Source organism: Nycticebus coucang, chromosome 2 (assembly GCF_027406575.1).
Source record: "Nycticebus coucang isolate mNycCou1 chromosome 2, mNycCou1.pri, whole genome shotgun sequence".
NCBI lineage: Eukaryota > Metazoa > Chordata > Mammalia > Primates > Lorisidae > Nycticebus > Nycticebus coucang.
In genome coordinates, this window is record NC_069781.1 from 131478610 (window position 1) to 131497865 (window position 19256).

The 19256-nt window shown below is 44.4% G+C and overlaps 1 protein-coding gene across 3 annotated transcripts in view; it reads left to right on the top strand.

Moving 5' to 3' along the window:
• The window catches only part of LRRK1 (leucine rich repeat kinase 1), a 190975-nt gene that overhangs the window by 157891 nt on the left and 13828 nt on the right, over positions 1-19256 (top strand). For all 3 annotated transcript variants that reach the window (XM_053581850.1, XM_053581852.1, XM_053581851.1), the window contains 5 exons: positions 8060-8231; positions 10425-10588; positions 11765-11904; positions 13427-13676; positions 17315-17481. In XM_053581850.1, the coding sequence (XP_053437825.1) occupies positions 8060-8231; positions 10425-10588; positions 11765-11904; positions 13427-13676; positions 17315-17481 (893 nt within the window). The remainder of the gene's footprint in view (positions 1-8059; positions 8232-10424; positions 10589-11764; positions 11905-13426; positions 13677-17314; positions 17482-19256) is intronic.

Below are 19256 nucleotides of genomic sequence, written 5' to 3' on the forward strand. Positions count from 1 at the left end.
TGTCACTTACCCTTTGCTCCCATTGTGGAGTCTCTCTTTGTTCCTGGCCAATCCTGACCAAGCAGGGTACTTCACTTCCTTTTCCTTCCTTGCTTTAGGTAACCTATCACTTTTCTGTTGCTTTCTAGTGTTGCCTCTCAATTATTCAAAATGGGATTATCTATTACTATCTTAAGTGGCTCTTCTTAGTGGAGGAAGGAAGTATAAAATGCCTCTAGCCAACCAGCCATCTTGAAGTCCCCTCTTCCCAGCTGTGTGGCCTCTTGCTTCAGCATCACATGGTCACCTTCTTCCTTGTCAAATCTCCTTCTTCCCCCATCTTATAAAGACACTTGTGATTACATTTAAAGCCCACACAGATAATCTAGGATAATTCTCTTCATTTCAGAGTTCTTAACTTAAACACATCTACAAAGTCTCTTTTACCATATAAGACAACAGTCATAATTCTAGGGTTTAGGACCTGGAATTTTTTTTTTTTTTTAGACAGAGCCTCACTTTGTCACTCTTGGTAGAGTGTCATGGCATCATAGCTTACAGCAACCTCAAACTCTTGGGCTCAAGCAATCCTCTTGTCTCAGCTTCCCAAGTAGCTGGGACTATATGCGCCCATCACAATGCTGGGCTATTTTTCAGAGATGAGGTCTCTCTCTTGCTCAGGCTGGTCTCAAACTCAGAAGGTCTAGTGATCTGTCTGCCTCAGCCTCCAAGAGTGCTAGGATTACAGGCATGAGCCACTGCGCCCAGCCTAGGACCTGAATATTTTGAGGATCATTATTCAGGGTATGACACCATCCAACTTTGCTCTTTTATTTCAAGATTATTTTTTAATATTCCAGATCCTTTGCATTTCCGCCTAAATTTTAGTATCAGCTCGTCTGTTTCTACAAAAAAAAAAAAAAAGACTGTTGTGATGTTTATGGAGATGACATTGAATCTGTAGATCAAAGAGCTGACCTGACATTGCAACAGTATTGACTCTTCCAATGGGAACATAATAGCTCTCCATTTATTTACGTTTTTAAAATTTTCTCTCAATAATGTTTTGTTGTTTTCAATATTCAAATTTTATGCATCTTTCATTAAATGTGTCTATATATTTATGTTCTTTGCTGTGGTAAATGACATATCTTCTAATTTGATTTTCAATGTTTATATTTACCTTATATCCAGAAACCTTGCTGTATTCACCTATTAGCTCTAGTAGATTTTTGTAGATTTCTCAGGATTTTCTATACAAATTTCTATCCTGAAAAAGATAGTTTTACTTTTTTCTATCTAATTCTTGCATATTTTATTTCCTGTTTTTATGTAGTTGTTTTGGCTTGAACCTATAGTGAAGACTTAAAGAGAAGATATGAGAGAAGACATCCTTTGTGATCTCAGGGGAAAAGCTTTTAGCAAAATGTGTTTCTTTCTTTCACCATTAATTGTGATATTACCTGTAAAGCATTTTTTATCAAACTGAGAAAGTTCCCTTCTATTTCTAGTTTGCTTAAAGTTTTTTTTTTATCTTGAGTAGATATTGAATTTTATACAAAATGTGCATGTTCTGCCTCTATTGAGATCATTTTTTTTCTTTAGTTCTTTTTCTGTTAATTGATTTTCAAATATATATTAAACCAACCTTGTATTTCCAAGGTCAGTTATCAGGTGTTTATAATTTATCTTTTTAAAATATATATTATCAGATTCTAGTGGTTAATATTTTATATAAGAATTTTTACATTTGGGTTCATGAAGGATATTGGTATGTACTTTTTAAATGTCTTTATGGGTTATTTTTACTGTCTTCATAAAATGAGTTGGGAAGATTTTCCTTTTTCTCTATTTTCTGCAAGATTTTCCATGAAGATTGGAGTTACATGTCCCTTGACTAATGGAATTTATCAGTAAAACCATCCTGACCTGGACTTTACTTAATAAGAAAGTTTTTATTACAAATTCAATCTATCTAATAGGTAAAGTGTTATTAAAATTTTCTATTTTTTTTAAATCATAGCTGTGTACATTACTGCAATCATGGGGTACAATGTGCTGTTTTTATATACAATTTGAAATATTGTCATCAAACTGGTTAACATAGCCTTCATGGCATATTCTTAGTTATTGTGTTGAGACATTTATATTCTACATTTAGTAAGTTTCACATGTACCCTTGTAAGATGCACTATAGATGTGGTCCCACTAATTACTCTCCCTCCACCCATTCTCTCCCCTCCATTCCCCTCCCTTTCCCCTTTCCCCTTTCCCCTTTCCTCATATTCTTGGGCTATAATCGGGTTATAGCTTTCACATGAACGTTATAAATTAGTTTCATAGTAGGGCTGAGTATATTGGATACTTTTTCTTCCATTCATGAGATACTTTGCTAAGAAGAATATGTTCCAGCTCCATCCATGTAAACATGAAAGAGGTAAAGTCTCCATCTTTCTTTAAGGCTGCATAACATTTCATGGTATACACGTACCACAATTTGCTAGTCCATTTGTGGGTCGATGGGCACTTGGGCTTCTTCCATGACTTAGCAATTATGAATTGGGCTGCAATAAACATTCTGGTACGAATATCTTTGTTATAATGTGATTTTTGGTCTTCTGGGTATATACCTAGTAGAGGAATTGTAGGATCGAATGGCAGATCTATTTTTAGATCTCTAAGTGTTCTCCAAACATCTTTCCAAAAGGAATGTATTAGTTTGCATTCTCACCAGCAGTGTAGAAGTGTTCCCTTTTCTCCACATCCACGCCAACATGTCTGGTTTTGGGATTTTGTGATATGGGCTAATCTTACTGGAGTTAGATGATATCTCAAAGTAGTTTTGATTTGCATTTCTCTGATGATTAAAGATTATGAACATTTTTTCATATGTCTGTAGGCCATGCACCTGTCTTCTTCAGAGAAGTTTCTTTTCAAGTCCCTTGCCCACCCTGAGATGGGATCACTTGTTCTTTTCTTGCTAATATGTTTGAGTTCTCTGTGGATTCTGGTTATTAAACCTTTGTCAGAGACATAACCTGCAAATATCTTCTCCCATTCTGAGGGCTGTCTGCTTACTTTACTTACAGTGTTCTTGGCTGTGCAGAAGCCTTTTAGTTTGATCAGGTCCCAGTAGTGTATTTTTGATGCTGCTTCAATTGCCCAGGGGGTCCTCCTCATAAAATATTCTCCCAGGCCGATTTCTTCAAGAGTTTTCCCTGCACTTTCTTCTAGTATTTTTATAGTTTCATGTCTTAAGTTTAAATCTTTAATCCAGTGAGAGTCTATCTTCATTAATGGTGAAAGGTGTGGGTCCAGTTTCAGTCTTCCACAGGTCACCAGCCAGTTCACCCAGCACCATTTGTTAAATAGGGAATCTTTTCCCCCACTGAATGTTTTTAATTGGCTTGTCAGAGATTAAATAACACTAAGTAGCTGGGTTCATCTCTTGGTTCTCTATTCTGTTCCATACATCTACCTCTCTGTTTTTGTGCCAGTACCATGCTGTTTTGATCACTATCGATTTATAGTATAGTCTGAGGTCTGGTAGTGTGATTCCTCCTGCTTTGTTTTTATTTCTGAGTAATGTCTTGGCTATTCAAGGTTTTTCCTGATTCCATATAAAACGAAGAATTATTTTTTCTAGATCTTTAAAGCATGACAGTGGAGATTTAATAGGGATTGCATTAAAATTATATATTGCTTTGGGTAGTATGGACATTTTAACAATGTTGATTCTTCCCAGCCATGAGCATGGTGCGTTTTTCCATTTGTTAACATCTTCAGCTATTTCTTTGCTTAGAGTTTCATAGTTCTCTTTATAGAGATCTTTCGCATCCTTTGTTAGGTAAACTCCCAAATATTTCATCTTCTTTGGCACTACGTGAATGGAATAGAGTCCTTAACTGTTTTTTCAGCTTGACTATTGTTGGTATATGTAAAGGCTACAGATTTACGGATGTTGATTTTGTAACCTGAGACGCTGGTGTATTCCTTGATCACTTCTAAGAGTTTTGTAGTAGAATCCCTGGTGTTTTCCAGATATACAATCATATCATCTGCAAAGAATGAAAGTTTGATCTCTTCTGACCCTAATTGCGATGGCTAAAACTTCCATTACAATGTTAAAGAGCAGTGGAGACAATGGGCAACCTTGCCTGGTACTTGATCTGAGTGGAAATGATTTCAATTTAAAATTTTCCATTCTTATGTCAATTTGGGAAAGTTGCTTTTTTTAGTGAATTTTTTCATTTTATCTAAAGTGAGGAATTTATTAATATGTATATGTATATGTTCCCTAATGACCTTTAAATGTCTCTGGTATCTGTAGTGATATCCTCTCTTTCCTGAGAGGAATCCTAGTGGATGCCTGAAACCACAATAGTACTGAACCATATAAACATTAAGTTTTTTCCCTATACACACATACCTATGCTAAAGTTTACTTTCTAAATTAGGCACAATAAGAGATTAACAATAATAACTAGTATAATTATGCAATATACTATAATAAAAGTTATATGTATATGGCCTCTCTCTTTTTCAAAATATCTTAGTATTTTTAGACCAGTAACTAAAACCATGAAAGCAAAACTGAAGATAGGTGAGACCACCAGGTATGTTACAGGCCCCAAAGTGCAAGTCTTACCACTTTTGCTTTAAAGAATTAAACAATCAATAGCCTTTTAAGAAATTAAGGGGGAAAATGTTGATCATTTTGGTTCTCTTCTTTCTTTCCTATAGATTTAAGTCTCCATCTGGTATCATCCTTCTTCAGTCTAAAGAATTTTGTATAGCATTTCTTAAAATCTAACTCTGAAGACAACACATTTTCTTGTTTAGACAAAACTTTGGTTTACATGAAAATGTCTTCATTACACATTTATTTTTTGATGGATATTTTCTCTGGCTCTAAAATTCTGGGTCCACTTCTTCTCCAAGCCCCTTAACGATGTTATTCTATTATCTTCTGGCCAGACAAGAGTCCTCCTCAACCTTTCCAACCCCTGAACCCTCTCTAAGGACCTTCTGACCCAGAGCTACCTCCTTTCATATGGAGGTAAAAAAAAGCACAAAACATTCTCTGATTTCAAATTATTTTCTTAGTTCAGGTATTTAACAATAGGATTGCTGAGCCAAAGGATTTGGATTTTTGTTTTTGTTTTTGTTTTGTTTTGTTTTTTATTAAATCATAGCTGTGTACATTAATGCAGTTATGGGGCATAATGTGCTGGTTTTATATACAATTTGAAATACTTTTATGAAACTGGTTAACAAAGCCATAGTGAAGGCTATGTTAACCACATTTTCTTAGTTTCTGTGTTAAGACATTTATATTCTACACTTAGTAGATTTAATATGTACATGGTGCATTTTACAAGGATTTTGTTGTTTTAAGGCTCTGATTGCATATTGAAGAATTGCTTTTTAAAATGATGGGATGGGGAACCTGTGGGTTTGGGGTCATATGTGGCCTTCTGGATCCTTGAATGCGGCCTTTTGACTGAATTTAAATTTTATAGAACAAATCCTTTTAATAAGTGCGGGGACCACATTTGGGGATTAAGACGGCTACATGTGATCTTGCCCAACTGTCCTCTCTGCTCCAGGCCGGGGACCTCTGAGAACCCTTTGCTCCTTTGAGAGCTGTTTCATTACTCTCCCACAGCTTTTCTGCCTCTACACCCCTCCACTTGTCACTTCTTCCTGTAAAATGGGGATAATGCTATTATCTACAAATATAATTAGAGAATGCAGTGTCTCTCATACCAAAGCTCTTCTACCTACCTATAAGCTCCCAAGACATCGGGTACTAGCAGTACTAATGCTGCTGCTATTTCTCAGTGTTAAGTGCTCACAGCCCTGGTGTCTGGATCTATACAGAACCAGGAGTAGTACAGAACTCAGCATGAGTCCCAGCTCCTCACATCATAAGCTTGTATAAGGTAAGCTGGGTGCTGTGATCTTGTGGTCTCTGAATCTACCCATACAAATATATGTGCTGTTCATTTAAAGTGTGATTTTTCACCTACAATCCATGAAACATTTCAGTCCTTTGTAAAATCAAGGATTTGTGAACCCCTAGAAAGTACACATTCCCTTCAGAGCCTGTGTGCTTCTTTCAGGAAGAAAGTCCTTATCTCTCAGCAGACCCCAGGAAGGGCTCTAGCCCTACCATCGGGGCCATCTGGGTGGTGGAGCATGAGCCAGCATCTCAGTGTGGATACTGAGCTTTGCTGGGCTTTTCATTGCTTTATGTTCATCAAACACATGAATAATTCACCTCTTAAGACCTATTTTGCTGACTCTCCTGCTGTTCCCCGGAACAGGCTTTCCCAACTGGTAATTGTCCTCAAATTCCTTGAGAGCTGGCTTCCATGGCCACCAGAGTTTGAATCTCTCTCTCTTTTTTTTTTTTTTAAGAGACAGAGACTAACTTTGTCGCCCACCCGTGGTAGAGTGCTGTGGCATCACAGCTCACAGCAACCTCCAGCTCTTGGGCTTAGGTGATTCTCTTGTCTCAGCCTCCCAAGTAGCTGGGACTACAGACGCCCGTCTCAATGCCTGGCTATTTTTTGGTTGCAGTTTGGCCGGTGCTGGTTCAAACCCACCACTTTCAATATATGGGACCGGTGCCCTACCCACTGAACCACAGGCACCATCCTAGAGTTTGAATCTCTTACTTTGCCATGCTGGCTTCTAAATCTTCTCTGACCTCAGAAGCATCATCAAGCACCTCTTCTGGGTGCTACCATGCTGCATGCTGGGACACCTAGGGGCAGAGAATGACTGCTCCCTCCTGGGCAGCACCAGTGTATGGGGTCACTGAGTGAGATGTGGGTGGGAAAAGTAGGGAGAAACAGTGGGAGGCATGGAAGAGGGCCTCCTGTTTGGCAGGGAGGATGCTGAGCAGATAGAAAAGCAAGGAATTTTCAGAATGTGACGGAATAAAGTAGGACACTGTGATGAAGAGGCCTGGAGCAGGAGAGAGCCATCTAGCCAGGTGGTCAGGAATGTCCTTTCACCCAAGATCTTTAATGGCCAAAAAAGACCTAGTGTTTCACCACCTGGACCAGCAGGGTCACCTGCATGGCCCTGTCCATACTTCGCCAACTTGCCAGGACAGTAGCCTTTCTGTCCCATGTGTGCCAATTTGACAGTACACCAGTCAGAACTGGGATATGCCTCTGTGTACTTGGCCCACTAAGCTGTCATTGAATTTTCCTTATATAACGTATTAGAGAGTCTCTTCCAGGAAGTTCTAAAGACATTTATTGGAACAAAACAGATTTATTAAGAGGATTAGGAGGGCTGAAGTTAAAGCCGTTGTTAAGAAAAGAGCCCAGCATCTGCATACCCAAGGGCCCACACCCGGTGCCTGTCCCCTACTGGCCCAGAAACCCTACAGCACATGGACAGTGCTGGTTTTCAGGCACACTTTTGGAGGGACCTCCAGGCTTCAGCTGTTTTAAAATGACAACAGATGTGATTGCCTGGCTGACACAGTGATGCAGCATTTTTATGAGGACCAAGAGCGTTCTCATGAAATATACCTCTTTCACACAAAGCAGCCTCATTCTACATTTTAAGGCAATTGTGTTGTCTCAACTGGCCAAGAACAATAAATAGCTTCAAAGGCCAAAAACATTACTCTGACCTCAATTTCTGCATTTTCCTTGGAACTGTGCAGCTGTATTTGTTTTTCCTTCCAAGTGAATGTTAAGTGATTCCCCAACCACAGCCCAGCTTACACAGGATCCACTCCGATTTGCTGCCTCTGACATTTTGGGGACCACAGATGTTTTCATGTCCATCTTTAGCATTATTCTAGTGTCTAATTCGGAAACCTTGCTAGGTATATTCACTTTGTCCATCTTCATTTCTCTTTGGAGCCTATATTTTCGATATATAAATCATTCTTCTTTCTAAAAATAGAATTCCGAAGGCCCTGGGAGACAGAAACCCTGATGGCCTGAACTGTTCCTGCAAGGCCTCCTCCCAGGCCAGACCATCTGCCGGGCTGAGCCCTGTGGTGGGACTTGGGCACTGTGTTCACCAGTCCTCCCTTGATATGTTTCAGCTACCTCCTGCCACATCTTCTTCCATCCAAACCTGGTCTGGACACCCACAGCATGCGGCACCCTGCAGCCAACACCATTCAGAGGGTGTTTAAGATGAGTTTCGTTCCTGTCGGCTTCTGGCAAAGGTTTATAGCACGGATGCTGATCAGCTTGGCAGAGATGGACCTGCAGGTAGGGGCAGTTCCTTTGGAAGGGGGTACATGGGAGACCCTACTGAGACCCTTCTCCCAAAGCGATGTCACTGATGGACAAGAGGCAAGCATGGCACAGGCTGCTGGTGGACCCATTTGAACCCTCCATGAGCACCAAATCAGCACCCACCTGGCTTAAACAGACACTCCCTTTTAGAGCAGTGGTTCTAAATATTAGCCTGCCTCAGAATCTCTCAGAGAGTCTTTGATGACACAGATGGCTGGGCCCACCCCAGAGGTTCTGATTCAGTTGGTGTGGACTGGGGCTAAGAGTCAGCATTTCTAACCACTCCCCAGGTGATGCCACTGGGCCAGTGACAATGCTGGGAGGACCATGACTTCAGAGGGTAGTTTTGCCATCCTGGCTGGATGTTAGACTCACCTGGGAGGGACTCTAATGGACACAGTCTACATCCCAGACCAATCAAATCAGAAATTTGGGGTGTGGAACCAGTGCTGGTATTTCTAAGGCTCCTAGATGATCCTGCTAAGCAGCCAGTGGGAGAACCACATATAGATCTTTGAGTCAGTCTGTTAACAATGAAGACCCAGCCTAAGGAGTTATGGAAAGGCGTGCTAGCTGTCAGTCAACACTGATTTCTATGCAAGACAATGACATGGAAGCAATGTTAGCCTAGAGCGGTGCTTCTCAAAGTAGGGTTCCTAGACCAGCAAAATCAGCCTCACCTGGAAATAGGTGAGAAGGCAGATGCTCAGGATGGAGCTCAGCACTGTTTTTCACAAGCCTTCCGGAGGATTCTCATGCATTCTACAGTTTGTGAACTCCTGGCATAAACCCTGACTGTTGTAGCCCTGATATAACTAAACTCTGTATGAGTTTACTTTTGCCACCTGCTAATTACAAAGGCCTTATTGAATTAAAACTTCTTGGCTCAATAAAAATGTTCTTTGATCCTCCCATTTTGCTGAAATGGTAAGAAAAATAAATGTAAGAGACTGAAAAGTAATCAATCATAGCAGTTGTGGCCTATGTTGGCAGGGAGGAATTTTGATTATAAGGCCCAGAGGGGGAACTGATGGAGGAGAGGGTACAGGTGCTGGCCCTCCTGGGTTCTGAGTCCATATCTCTCTCCTCCCACTTTCTAAGTGGGAAGGTCACAGAGCACCAGTGAGGCAAGCTCACAAGTGGGGACCAGCTGGGCAGCAGCATCTCTCCCTGGAAATTTGGACATAAAACCTATTGCAGTTCAGATGAGTGGCAAGGAAAGGGGAGAGTTTGGTCTCAGCGCTAATCAAAGGCATGCAAATTCAGGCAGCAGGAAGATACCACTTTAGGCCAAGGAACCTTTGGCCCCCGAGACCACACGTAGCCTTCTCAGTCCCCAAATGCAGTCCCTGGACGGAATCCAAACTTTGTTCTATAAAATTTAAATTCAGTCAAAAGGTCACATTCAAGAATCCAGAAGGCCACATAGGACCCCAAAGCCACAGGTTCCCAATTCCATCATTTTGTAAAGCAATTAATTCCTCAAATGTGCAATCAGAGCCTTAAAACATCCAAATCCTTTGGCCCAGCAATCCTATTGCTGAATACCTAAGAAATTCATTTGAAATCAGAGAATGTTTTGTGCTTTTTTACAGAAAGTTACCTGGTGTTTTTAAACATCCAGGAGAAGGGCATTGTCTCAGGAACTTATTATACTTAATAGAATACTGAGCTTCAGAGAATGAATTTCTCTTTGGAGAAATTTAATAGCATTTTTAATAGTATAGGAAAAGTGAAGTTTTTAAAAGTATACACAATTAGAAATATAATTTGGCTTCAGCTTTTTTTACACATATGTATAGATGGGGGAAAAATGGAAACAATATACAAAGTATACCAAAATCTTAATGATCCCTCTGCTTGGTGTTAAATTGGTGTTTTATTCTCTCTCTTACACTTTTCTGTATTTCCCATGTTTTCTAACATGTATTTTTGCTTGTAAAGTGGGGAAGGGAAAAAATTTTTAAAAGAAAAGCCCATTTTTAGTTCTTTGGAAAAGATGTCGCATAATGTAGCATTTAACTCGGCAGCAAGGATGGCCAGGGAGCAAGGGTGGGAAGGCGGTAGTCATTTATCAAAGTGGGGCCGGGGCAGGCCTCTTTAGAGCTCAGCTCGGTGCCCCGAGGAGCCTGGAATATTTAATTGGGTCTTTTCTCTGTCTTTCAGCTTTTTGAAAACAAGAAGAATACTAAAAGCAGGAACAGGAAAGTTACCATTTACAGTTTTACAGGAAACCAGAGAAATCGCTGTAGTACATTCAGAGTGAAAAGAAATCAGACCATCTATTGGCAGGAAGGGCTCCTGGTTACTTTTGACGGGGGCTACCTCAGGTAGGAGCACCTGGGAACCCATCTGCCTGGGTGAGTGATCTGCCTGTCCCTCCCTGGGATGCCTCCTCCTCTTAGTATCCAGAATTCTCCTGAGAGCCGCTTGTCATGGTGGCTCCCCAGAAATGCAGAACTTTCCTATGAAGTGAGTGTCCCAGAGGAAGTTCCCATCTCCTCTCCCCTCCTACGCTCACCTTGTAGGACAGGAAAGATGAGGGCAGATGAGGTGAATGCAGGTCAGGACCCGAGGGAAATGAGTCACCTCTGAGCTCAGGAGGGGCCCCTCAGGCACCTCCCATGGTCACGTGGGTGGGCCCTGGAGGGACCGTGCAGCCACGCAGCACCTTGTTCTGAAAGAAGAAGGGGTGTGGGTGTTAAGGCTCCCGGGCCCCTATCTCCCGCTGCCATGTAATCAGATATCTAACTCAGCTCTCTGTTCCCTTTTATTTTTATTTTATGAGAGAGACACATAAAGTCAGCTCAACAGATTTCATGAATGATAAACACAAGATTGTTTTAATATTCTCAATGAATTTTGTTTTTTGTTTTTATTTTTTTGAGGTAGAGTCTGAAGGTGTCGCCTTGGGTAGAGTGCCATGGTGTCACAGCTCACAGCAACCTCAAACTCTTGGGCTTAAGCAATTCTTTTGGCTCAGCCTCCCAAATAGCTGGGACTACAAGGCACCCACCACAATGCCTGGCCATTTTTGTTGTTGTTGTTGTTGTTGTTATTGCAGTTGTCATTGTTGTTTTAGATGGCCTGGGCCAGATTTGAACCCACCAGCCTCAGTGTATGTGTCTGGCACCCTACCCACTGAGCTATGGGTGCCACCTCACACTGAATTTTTTTAAATATTCTTCAGCTCTATGAGAAGAGAAGAGGAATGGGGAAGGTTATTCTTTGGCAGGCCTGATTTGGGTCACTCTTGGAGCCTGGGGCTTCCATGTAAATGTTTTCACTTAAAGCCACAGTTACTGCTTGACAGATGAGAACAGAGGGGTTCTGAGACATAAAGGAACTCCCTGGGGGCCACATCTGAGGGTCAGATCCTAGCCTGAGCACCCCTTACTGCAGAGCATCCCTCATGTCCCTCACCATGCTGGGGGACAGGCACAGGGGGTCAGGGAGGTCATCCCAGCCAGTCCACCACATGCTCCTTTCTGCTTTCTGCATTGCAGTGTGGAATCCTCGGACGTGAACTGGAAAAAGAAAAAAAGCGGAGGCATAAAAATCATTTGCCAGTCAGAAATGAGGGACTTCTCAGCAATGGCTTTTATCACGGACCACATCAATTCCTTGATTGATCAGTGGTTTCCTGGTAAGAGAACATCCTGGATCCAAGCTTTTGCTCATGCTAATATTGCTTTAGGAGTCAGGTGGTGGGCTACTTCTTTGGTGGAGGAGAAGTCCCACTGGGGTTTCAACCCAAGAAAACCGAGGGAGAGGGGTTTTTCACAGCTCTTGTCCTGGCCCCAGGGGAGTCTAGCTCTGGGCACTGGCGGGAAGTACTGTGGGAAAGACATGGGCTTGGACCCCACAAGGAGTGTGCCAGGGTTTGGTCTGGTGCTGACACTGTGCCAGATGTGATCCCAGGAGATGCTCAGTGTGAGCCTCATGGTGTCTTGGTTACACAGTAAGGGCAGGCTAGCCGAAGTTCGGGGGGAATCAGCAGATGGACGGTTATCTTTGTGCAGGGTCGGGAGGGAGGGGAGCCGCAGCTGCCAGGAGGCCTGTTATCCTTCCCTGCCACCCCACTCCACCCATCCCAGCAATGATCAGATTGCCCACACAGCGCTCCTTGGATCAGTTTCCGCATTGCAGTTCACCCAAAGAAAATACTTTTTGAAGTGAAGTTGCTGAGGGCCCCGGGTTGTTTGGAAGCTGTGGGGAGGAGGCTGCCCGGGGAGCCCTTGGCCCCTAAAGGCTGGAGGCTAAGCCAATGGAAAGCAGGTGTAGAATCCCAGCACCTCACACCTGAAAGCTTAGGTGAAGGCCATCCAGTGTGTGAGCTGGGGTGAGTTGGGGGTGGGGCGCCCTGCCATCCATGGGGGAGCCCAGGCCCATATGAACTCCTCTGGATACTTTGTGGATCCCCACCAGCCAGTGTTTCCCCCCTGTAGCAGAATGGGCAGTTTGACAGGCGGGCCCAGTAGACAGTGTCCTGAGAGAGAAAGGACTCCTCTGAGCTCCTCCCAGCAGGAGGCCTAACACACAGGCCTGCAGATGTCAGATGTGCCCAGAATGTTCTAGGCATCCACCTCCCATCCTGCACAAAGCAGGCTGCTAGCCTGCCCTTAGGGACCTCCACAGTGTGCCTTGCAGGGTGTCTCTCTGCTCATCCCATCAGAGGTGTGCAGGGGAGCCCATGCCCAGTGACTGGGTTTGTCTGTCATAATTTGTACTCATCTCCCCCGCACCCCCCGCGCATTACTCTTTATAGTAATCACAAGCCTTATTTTTCTAATTTTAAGACTGTCCCCTTACACACCAGCTGTGGTTGAATTGTTGGAATGTAGCTCAGACCCAGCCTGCAGTGACCTGTAGGGGCCCAGCCAGGCAGAGGGGAGCCCCACCCTGCTCTCACCCCTGTCAGCCAGGCTACTCAGTCTCAAGCCACCCCCCAGGCCTCGTCCGAACCCTCCCTGTGCACATCCTGTAGGACTGATGATCATGCTCTCCAAAAAAGCACCCAAGCAATGTGGTGCCTAACTTCAGCCCCTCCCTCAGGAGCAGGAGAGGGTGGGAGACACCCTGCAGTGAAGACCCACCCAGGCTGGGGTCATGGGGACCCACTTGCAGCCACGGCCTTGTGAGCTGCCTTCTGCTCCATCCCCATTTAGCCCTGACAGCCACAGAGAGTGATGGGACCCCACTCATGGAGCAGTATGTGCCCTGCCCCATCTGCGAGACATCCTGGGCTCAGTATGGGGACCCTGGTGAGAGATCGGAGGACGTGCAGTATTTTGACATGGAAGACTGTGTGCTGACGGCCATCGAGCGAGACTTCATCTCCTGCCCCAGACACCCCGACCTCCCTGTGCCACTCCAGGAGCTGGTCCCTGAGCTGTTCATGACTGACTTCCCGGCCAGGTATGTTCCAGCCATCCCCAACACGCAGGTAATAAGGTTGGGGGATACTTCTAGTGGGGCACCTATGCAGGGATCCCTGATCAGACCAGCACCACACTGTAAGGCGGACAAGCCTCCAGCCATTGTCTCCCAACCAAATCTCAATCTGACTTTCAGGTCCCCATCCTAGGCTACCTAAAGGGAACCAGGCTGTCAGCTTTGCATTTTAGAGACCTCAGCAGGCCCCGCTAGGCAAAGCAGGTTGCAGGTTAAGTTATTCTCTGGGTCATTCAGGAGGGAGACTATTCCTGAACCTAAAGCTGAGCGTTTGGACCCCTAAAATCTATTCTTACCACTGATTCTACTTATACTAACTATGGAAAGAATGCTGGAGCAAATAGGAACTGTTTTGTGGTCCTGTGCAACAGGAAATGGTCGCACAATGAAGAATAAAACCTCCTCTAATCAATGGAAACCAGAAGCTATGATTTCAGCTCCCTGGAGACAATTTGATACTGGTGCTCTCCAACATTTTTGGAGCAGTGAAGTCCTATTGTGTTCTCATTGTGTACTAGTATCTGGTTTCTTTAAAAAAAAAAATTTTTTTAACTAAGAGGGATTCTTATCTTTTTGTTCTTTTTTTTATTATTATTAAATCATAGCTGTGTACATTAATGCAATCATGGGGCACCATACACTGGTTTTATAGACCATTGGACACATTTTCATCACACTGGTTAACATAGCCTTCCTGGCATTTTCTTAGATATTGTGTTAAGACATTTATATTCTACATTTACTAAGTTTCACATGTACCCTCCTTATAAGATGCACCATAGGTATGGTCCCACTTATCTTTGTATTCTTATATTTGCCTTCTCATTTTTCTAAATTCCTCCAAATAGATGTGGAGTGCTCTGTGATATTGCCAAAGTGGGGTTCCAAAGTCTGCTTGTAGACAAATCTATTAAATTAAGAAAATGCTTCCTACATAGGGTGATTTCTCTTCATGGTTCAATATCCCCAGTTGCCTCATCAGGGGAGATGTCAGACAGCACTCTTCGATAGAGTGACTTCCCCTCATCCTAGATCTTTTAACATGAGGGTTCTCAGTTCTCAGAGACCACATGCAGGTGGGGTGGGGGTATAGGAGGTAAACTGTTGGAGGGTTGTCCAATTACGTACTTCTAAAGTTTTAGAATTTTCACTTATTTGCTAAAGCTTACTACGTTTTATGTCTCAGCTTAGAGATCCCAACTGAACCTGGCTGTGGAATTTACCTTATGAGATTTGCAAAGCCAAATTAGACTGTCCCTGCTGGTTTGGATCTGATCTCAGGCCATAGCTTGGTTCTTTTTTTTTTTTTTTAATTCTGAGATTCATTAAGAGTACAAAGAATTAGGTTATACTGATTGCATTCGTTAAATAAAGTCCTTCTTATAATTGTGTCCTGCCCCCAAGAGGTGTGCCACACACCGTGACCCCCATCTCCCTCCCTCCTCCCCTCTCCCCACTTGCTCATTCCCCTACCACCTCCCTTGTACCAGCTCATCTACTGCCTTTATATTAGACGTTGGATTCTTGCTTCTCCATTCGTGTGATGCTTTACTAAAAAGAATGTGTTCCACCTCCATCCAGGTTAATACAAAAGATTTAAAGTCTCCAACTTTTTTAATGGCTGAATGGTATTCCATGGTCTACATATACCACAGCTTGTTAATCCATTCCTGGGTTGGTGGGCATTGAGGCTGTTTCCACATTTTGATGATTGTAAATTGAGCTGTGATAAATAGTCTAGTGCAAATGTCCTCGTGATAAAAGGATTTTTTTTTCTTCTGGGTATACCTAGTAATGGGATTACAGGATCAGATGGGAGGTCTAATTTGAGTTCTTTGAGGATTCTTCATACTTTCTTCCAAAAAGGTTGTATTAGTTTGCAGTCCCACCAGCAATGTAAGTGTTTCTTTCTCTTCACATCCACACCAGCATCTGCAGCTTTGAGACTTTATGGCCTTCTCATTGGAGTTAGGTGATATCTCAGGGTGTTTTTGATTTGCATTTCTCTGATGATTAGGGACAATGAGCATTTTTTTCATATGTTTGTTAGCCATTTGTCTGTCTTCTTTAGAGAAGGTTCTATTCATCTCTCTGGCACAGTGGTAATATGGGATTGTTGGGTCTTTTTAAATGAAGTTACCTGACAGGCAGTTGAAAAGCCCAATGACTGGGCGGCGCCTGTGGCTCAAGGAGTAGGGCGCCGGTCCCATATGCCAGAGGTGGCGGGTTCAAACCCAGCCCTGGCCAAAAAAAAAGCCCAATGACCTGAACAGGGGAGGCACTCTGAACTTCAGCTGAGTCCCAAGTACTACCACAAATTATCACATTCCCTTGACTTAGAGTTTGACAGGCAGAGGGACCTGGCATCCCCCAGAGCCCTGCCCTGTGGAGTCCTGGAGTCCCGGCAGAAAGCCCAGAGGGATATCCAGAGATGCCATTGCCCCCTGTGCCTGTCTTTGTGGGCTCCTGATTGCCCACACTTCCTGAGCAGGTAGTTTTGTGGACACTTGGATAACAGCTCTGGCCTGTCCTTTGCTGCTCTAGTCAGGGCTTCAGGGCTACAGTTGAGCTACACAGTTGAGCTACACAGTCTACACAGAACCCAGTCCTTAAGAGGGAACAGCTAGGAAACAGAGGCAGCTGTGGGGCTGGTCACATGTGGGGCTGGGAGGGCCGAGGCAGAGGCTCTGCCTTTGCCTGGAGGGCGAGGAACCCAGAGGGACTCAGCCAAGCAGGGAGGGCCTGCAGGAGGGCTCTGGGCTGACTTTGCCTTCCCCTCACCCCATGCTCTGCCTTTTCCTTCCACTGTTCCTGAAGGAGGAATCTCAAGGAATTAGGGGCAGAGTTAGAGGATCCTGGTGAGGGTCCAGAGATGGTTGGAGAGTGAGGGATGTCCACCACTACTAAGCCTTGCCTGCTGGCCCCAGGAGCACCATGGAAGACCTACAATGCTATCGCTTTGGCCCAGCCTCCCTCCACACTGCCCATAAGGCTCTAGGCCTCTCTCTGGGCCTGTGCAGACCTGGGCTTTTTAGACACTAGAACCCCCAGGTCCAAGGGGTCTGCAGAGAAGACTGAGGTGTCTAGGAGTAATATGTAGCATTTCCAAAAGCCCAACAGAAATCTTCCTTTTACCTAGGATTCAAACACACAGAGCAGCCAGGTGGCCTAAACCCTCTGCCCTTACATGAAATCCCAGGCACAGATTGTGGAGACACTGCTCAGAAGCTCTGTGTGGCAATGTATACAATATTTGCTTAGTAAAAGGAAGGCAGGAAACAGCTAACCTGGTAGTAAATAAATTCAGTTTGTGCACTCAAAGCAAATCTTCTGGAGGAAAACGCCCAGAGGGCCCCTTTTTCTGTACCGAGCACTTTTGGAGTTTCCGCCCCATGTCAATCAACAGCAGCACCTCTGAGGCAATTATTGTCATGAGCCCACTTTACAGAGGAGGAGACTGAGGCTTGGCAAGGCTGCATCACCTGCCCCCGTGTGACCAGAGAGGCAGGGTTAGCCTAGACCCATCCAGCCTCACAGATGAGCCACAACCCTCGTCAGAGGGCTAAGAGGCATGGGCTGACCCTGGCTTGCGTGTGCCACAGGCTTTTCCTGGAAAACAGCAGGCTGGAGCACAATGAGGATGAGGGCAGCGTCCTGGGCCAAGGTGGGAGTGGCACTGTCATCTACCGTGCCCGGTACCAGGGCCAGCCTGTTGCTGTGAAGCGATTCCAAATCAAGAAATTCAAGAACTTCGCCAATGCCCCAGCAGGTAAATGGGTCTCACCCTGGCACCCACGTGCTTCCTCTGTCCAAGTTCTGTGCCATATGTGGAGTAGGAGGGCAGGAGGGTGGCGAGGCCAGTGTGGGCCCCAGGGAAGCCCGGGCTTCATGCCCGGCAGGTTGTGGGCCAGACTGAGCAAGGCTTAGAATTCACTCTTAGAGATGACCCTCTGGCCTAACCTGAGCCTCTGTGAGCAGGGACCACACTGACCTACCTGGGCGTGTCCAGCACAGCATTCATCTGACCCCAGGTGGATCTGCCATAGCTAGGAAGTTCGGTTCTTCCTCACCACCCTCTCCCCCCACAAAGGAAGGAGCTCCCTCTTGCCTTGGCATCTTTAGGCACAACCATCATATGCAATCTGACACCAGCATCTAGCCCACCCTTCAAAGCAATTTTGGAACTCTCTCTCACCCTGCGGGTGCTCAAGAACCACCAAGTGTGACAGAGTGCCCTCAGCACTTGAGGAAGAGGGGGTTTGATATCAGCCCACAATGCCACCCTTTAGGGACAAATTCTATGGCAACTCCTGATGGAATGGCCATCGGGGCTGTCATCGTAGGAGATCTGACAATTAAGTTCACGAACTTGTCCTAGAAGAAAGGCTACATACCCCCTTGCTGAATATCACTATGATCACTTGATGGCCCAGGGGAGTTCTTTGAAGATTACTGTAGTGATAGTCAGCAATGGGGTATGTAGCACTTTTTCTACGATGAGTTTGCCAACTTAATCGTCTGACTTCATATGTGATTCAGGGATATGCTCCACCTAGAGGAACCTGTCCCCTTGTAATGCCCAGCCAGGGAAGGTGCAGAGGCCTCCTCACTCCTGCCAACTGAAGACCACGTTTCCCACTGCCCCAGGTCAGGACAGGTCATCTGTATGACCACAAAGGTCATTTATACTCTTGGTAGAAAAATTAGAAGCCTAGAAAAATGTAAAGAAGACACATCAGAAAGGAAGAGGCATTACAATTTTCTGAAGAGAGTGTGACTTTCCATATAGAAAATCTAGGAGACCCTGTTGACATATGGACAAGCAGCAGAGCCGTCAGAGTCTCGTCAGGTTGTTGGACATGAGCCCGACCTCAGGGTTCAGCAGCACCTGTGCCCAGCAATGAGCCATTTGAAAATGTTCCCCACAGCAGCGATAAAAACCAAAACCATGGGCATTTAGGAATAACCAAAATGTCATTCAATTTAGTCCTTATCTGAATCCCAACAGGGCATGACAGGGGTGCAGGGGTGAGTGTAATTTGACTGACTGTCAAATGTACGTGAAATGAGCAAAGTCTGAGAGCAGCCGAGAAAATTCTACAGTAGAAGATACAGGAAAGGGGACCACCATGAATGCCATAAAAATCTACAAGCATTAAGGCTATTTTCTGGGAACAGAGACAGCCCATGTACATGTGGGAAGCCACTTAGCACAGAGGTGACATGGGCGGTCAGAGGGGAAAGGCTAGCTGGGTTTACTAAATAGGGTCAAGATTTGGATCTGACCTCACACCATAATCAAAAATAAATTACTAATGGCTTAAAGATGCTATGTGAAAAATAACACTTTTACACTCAAAAACCAATGGCCAGCATGCACATGGATCTGACAGAATGCCTTTTAATCGCCAAGCTTTTTCATGCTCTTAGAAACTTGATGTTCAATGATCTCAAATTTTAAAATCTGAAACAAGGCAGAAAGGATTAGCAGAGTCTGGCCACAGCCTGCACAGTGGCCTCAGCCTGCACTGTACCCCATGTGTA